Consider the following 4,861-nt stretch of genomic DNA (forward strand, 5'->3'; position numbering starts at 1 on the left):
TAACAAACTCCAGTACGACTGCCAATCCCTCCACGACAGTACCCCTAAAACCAATCTCTCGAGAACAGTCCCCCTAACACAAATCACCCCAGCCTTCCGAGAGGGAAAAACTATACTCAAAATCTGCAAATACAACCATTATTCTAGGCTACCAGGCTTTGGATAAGGGTCGGGGTCCAGTGTGTGTGTAGCCATTAGGTAGTAGAGGAGAGTTGGCCTGTTTTCCAGTTCCTTAATGTGTATTAGGAGATTATGTTGGTTGTATGTACAGGCAACAAGTCAAACAGGAAAAGAATCCCTCAGGAGACGACAACAGTTGTCTTTATTTCAGATTTAATGACAGTTTGGCTTTAGTGCTGTCATAATGGGCATGTTCCAGGTCCTATTGATTTCAGACACGCTACACAGTAACTCAAAAGGCACTCACACATCTGAGCAATCTTTTTTTGTAGGTGTATGGTAACAATTAGACAAGATGAGGGAAAAAGGAAACCGCACACTGCTCTTGATAGTGTCACTGATCTTTAATAAGCTTTACGTATCGGCCTCACGGCCTGTCGCGCTGCACAGACCATCAGATCTCACGACTGCAACAAAAAAAACACAACATGGAACACTACCACAGGGTCGCGTTTCACCAAACAGGATCAATCAGTTAGCTAGTTAACACTAATCAGATACTTCTTTTCTGAAGGAGAATTTAAGGTGAATACGGGGTTAATGTTTCTGAAATGTAGCCACTTCGTGACATACCCCCAGTGATCAATGAAAAAACTGAATCCTGGGTTACAGAAAGGCGCACCTGTCCAATAGTCTAATCAATGGAGTCTTATGTACAGAAAAACAGTCAACTACTCAAAACACTCCTCCCCAAAATCTGTGCATCTACCATATGGACCTCATTACAAATCAGAGTGCAGTGAAAAACATGGGGCAATCCCTACGGTTAATATCAGAGGACAACAACTGTCAGTGTTTACAGAGAGATCCAGGAGGCCGTTGGTTAACAACTGATTGAGGCTAAACTGTGAAATGGCCACCAGAAAGATGGAGGGAGTGATGGAGAAGGATGCTTGTGTTCTTCTCTAGAGTGGGTCCCTATGTGTTACTACAGTCCATTAACCGCGCCCCCTGCGGCACCCCACCGAAGAGAAACACAGCTGTGTCCCATACAGGCCTCCTCTGTGAGAGTGGAGATGCTGCTGCTTCTCCTGAATGACTGTCTTCTTTATTCCGCCACTAGGAATCCCAGTGTGCAGGGCGTGGCGGGGCAGGGTGGGTTGCTAGTCGGAGAAGAGGATGGAGAGGGCCATGACGACACAACAAACCGCCACGTACGGACTCTTCCTCTCACCTGGGGGGCAGATGGTAGAGGTCAGAGGTGATGATTGGAGATTTCAGAAGCTAACAGGGAAATACTGAATGCTTTCGTGGTGTTCAGAAAAACCTCTGACCACAGTATTTCAACACTGGGTTCTAAAAGTGCAACAACTTATAGATGGCCATCAGCACATGTCTTCTAGATCTGGGTTCAACGTACCTATTCTAGCACATTTCCAGAAGATACCCAAGAGGCTGAAAAAAGAAAGAAGCAATTTTAATTAGCTAGGTAAAGAGTAGATCGAGAGAGAGATACAGACAGTCCATATAGACTGCAAGGAAGAGGACAGTCGGTGAACTGACATCAGGGGGTCGTGAGTTTAGTAAACACACATGTGGACTGACAGTGGGTGACTGAGGTACAGTAAGGTGATGCTAGAGGCTACTAATTAGCCCACTAGCCCTCAACTGAACTGGCAGATGGAAATGATGTGTGTCCATATCTTGATGGGGATGATTAGGGGGATCAGACAGTTGAATTAATTTCCTTCCCCTCAGTAGCAGCCATAGAGGAGGAGGGAGGGAGGGAGGGAGAGCCCCCCCCTCAGCTCTGTGACAAAGGTCAGGGGTTAGAGTGTAGACTGCGCGTAAGCACTCCTCTGGGAGTCGGTCTGCGCTGGAGTTTTAAACCCACAACAGAACACACTATCCTCTCTCCATCACACATCTCTGTCTGTGTAGAAAAGCTTTAGCCACCAGAACTGCTACTGGAGACAGATTCACATTGGTTCAGCCAGCACTCTTCCTATTTTACTCCGTCTTCCCATCACTTTCCTTTCTTTAGCCTAAAGAGGAGAAGAGCTGGTTCAGTTGCTTGTCTAAACACACTCAGCACCATATCACTGCTGAATGATACCAGTCCCCTTAGAACACAAATAACAATATCCAATATTTAGATTAGTAGAACACATTCAGAAAGTGGAAAAGATGTGTTAACGCCAGCACTGTAATGCCCAGGCAGTGTGTCATTCTAATTTGTCTTGGAGAGTGTGTGTTTTCCAAGCTCAGATCACTGGCTCACAATAATCCCCTAATTTTCCCCTAACCCAACATGTGGCACACAGCTTGTTGCCTTAGCCTCCCTCACTCAGAGGATAGAGGGGAAAAACACAGTTGTGAAAAGAGAGAAAGAAAGACTGAACTGTTGTGATGTTATGAGCGCTTAGGTTCCCCCTACCAAGAACAACATTGAACTAATGTGATGTGTATGTATGATGTGGTCCCAAATACCAAACTCACTCAGATTCAGAAACAGTCACTTGTCTAGTTTATGATATAGTCTTGTTTATCACCGCTAGTAGCTGCAAACACTTCCAATCCTCTAAAGGAACACATAAAAACACAAAGCTCTACTCTCCTCCCCAGAGCATTACATGGATGAAGTGGAATAGAGTCAACACAGCCAAAAGATCTGAGTAGAGACCTACTACTCTGAGTAGAGACCTATGCGAAGAGTCAGTGACAGACAGAATAGTCTCTTGAGGTAGTTAGCTGGCTACCAAGTGTGAGATTTGGTTAAGGGTTCCCAGAATGGTGAGAGTGCTTGGAAAGGCATCATGGATTGAGCAATGATGTTAGTGTATCAGAAATGGATTACTGCTGGGGTTAAAGTTGGCCGTTGGGGTAACATCGCTTTCCCTGAATGTTGTCTTTCAGAAACTTACAAATATAGGCCTCTAGGCTTTAACTCATTGGATGAACATCACTGTCTGTGTGGGTGTTTTGGTGTGATAAAGAAAAATACTGGGACATTGGCTCTAGCAGGCTAAGTCCAGGGCTGTGGATGGGTAGTTAACAATTAGGGCTTTAGCTCAGTGGGATAACACCGTCAGTACATACTAGAACTGGGACAATAAACCAAAAGTTTAGACACCGACCATAACATATCGCTGGCATTTTACTGATATTGTTCATTACGATAAGTAGCCTATACTTAGAAAAATGATGTTTTAAACAAAATACGTTTGTTAATATGGGTGACTGTTAATCAAACTAGTAGTAGTAGTTTAAAGGATCATAAGAAGAAAAAAACTGGTGCACATTAATGTTATAAACGTATCTTTCCATTTATCGTTACCACATCTAATACTGTCAGTAAGTACCCGGTCTTGTTCTTGTCCAGGAGACTGGGTGCCATGGCTCTGAGATAGGCACAGGTACAGATGAGCAATAGGATCACTGTCAGCAGGCTCTGGAAGTTAAATATGGCAGACTAGAGAGGGAATGAGAGCGGTTATCGCTGGTTCAACATCCATCATCTTTCTAGGATGCATTTATGACACAATTCTGGATAAATCAAGTTAGTTAGCTAGCTCAGCTGGCTTCGCGACTAGCTAAATAGTTAGCCACCTGTCTACCTAACTAGGGACAGTGGCTCGTAATAAGAACGGTTTAAAGAGTGAAAGAAATTCCACATAATTCACAAAACATATCTTAATGCGGCGATTGAAGTTATTACATCTATGCTGATGTTTAAGACTCACCATGTCGGAGGTAGGTCCGCTAACTAGCTAGCTGCCACCTCACAATTCCCGTAGCGTCGCAGACAGATGACGTGTACGGAACAAGAGACGACCTGAAACCGCGGCGCTTTGCCATTTAAACTATATTTTTGCAGCAGTTGTAGGTTTAAATGTCGACCCTCAGATATTACAAGACACATCCAACAACGTAGGATGGTGCAGTTTGAGGTAGGTCGGACATTCAGGTACGTGCGACATGTTTTGCATTTAGCCACACGTGTGCAGTGCAAGCTACGTTGCCTGAGCTTTGTTTACAAACAAGCCTGATGCATGGAAACAAAGACATAGCAATTTATAGAAATCAACATGGAACTAGCATTCAGTTATGATTGCAAATTAAGTAGGCTGCTTACTATGAGAATCTCATGTCAGTCGATCTCTGTCATGCAGTCTATTCGCACTCTGTAACATGGCCCAATCTCGTCATCTTCTTCTTCTTGTATGGTATAGTGGCGTTCGCAACAATTATATGTGCATTCCGCCACCTACTGTACAGGTGGATAATAAAGATCCCAAAAGGTAAAAATGAGGGTTACATTTTTTAAATAATAATAAATACAATAATACAGAAAAAAATCCATGCAAACTATCAATAATGACATTTTCATTCAACTAAATCATCCTGCTTTACTGTTTTAATCAGGTCCCTACACAGGCTCCGAAGGCAGATATAATGAGGTCTAGCTTCTAGGACATCTTAGACACTTGTACCGTTAATAACTGTGGCTATAAATGCTACAAAATCCACCTTATTCACAATAAATGTATCCAGATCACATGATTAACATATAACATTTGCAACTGTTTGTGGTGCATCTGCCGACATATCTTCTTCGGAACGGTGGCCTCTTGTCCCTTCAACACTCTGTTCCTTACAAGCCAGAATGTTGGATACAATTATATTTAAACTTACTCTACCAGTTGTCTGTGCGCTTTGTCTTTCAGCTGCTCGAAATTTG

At 43.3% G+C, this 4,861-nt stretch overlaps 1 protein-coding gene across 1 annotated transcript; it reads right to left on the reverse strand.

The window, feature by feature from the left end:
* Window positions 1–505: 505 nt before the first annotated feature.
* On the reverse strand, window positions 506–4,352 carry LOC112220241 (protein kish-A). The gene is made up of 5 exons (XM_024381972.2): window positions 4,256–4,352; window positions 3,864–3,955; window positions 3,483–3,592; window positions 1,541–1,575; window positions 506–1,354 (listed from the first exon to the last, which is right to left on the reverse strand). Exons 2-5 carry the CDS (start codon window positions 3,864–3,866, stop codon window positions 1,284–1,286), a joined length of 219 nt encoding a protein of 72 aa, XP_024237740.1. The 5' UTR covers window positions 3,867–3,955; window positions 4,256–4,352; the 3' UTR covers window positions 506–1,283.
* Window positions 4,353–4,861: the final 509 nt, after the last annotated feature.

This window comes from Oncorhynchus tshawytscha, linkage group LG20 (genome assembly GCF_018296145.1).
Source record: "Oncorhynchus tshawytscha isolate Ot180627B linkage group LG20, Otsh_v2.0, whole genome shotgun sequence".
In the NCBI taxonomy this organism is placed as follows: domain Eukaryota; kingdom Metazoa; phylum Chordata; class Actinopteri; order Salmoniformes; family Salmonidae; genus Oncorhynchus; species Oncorhynchus tshawytscha.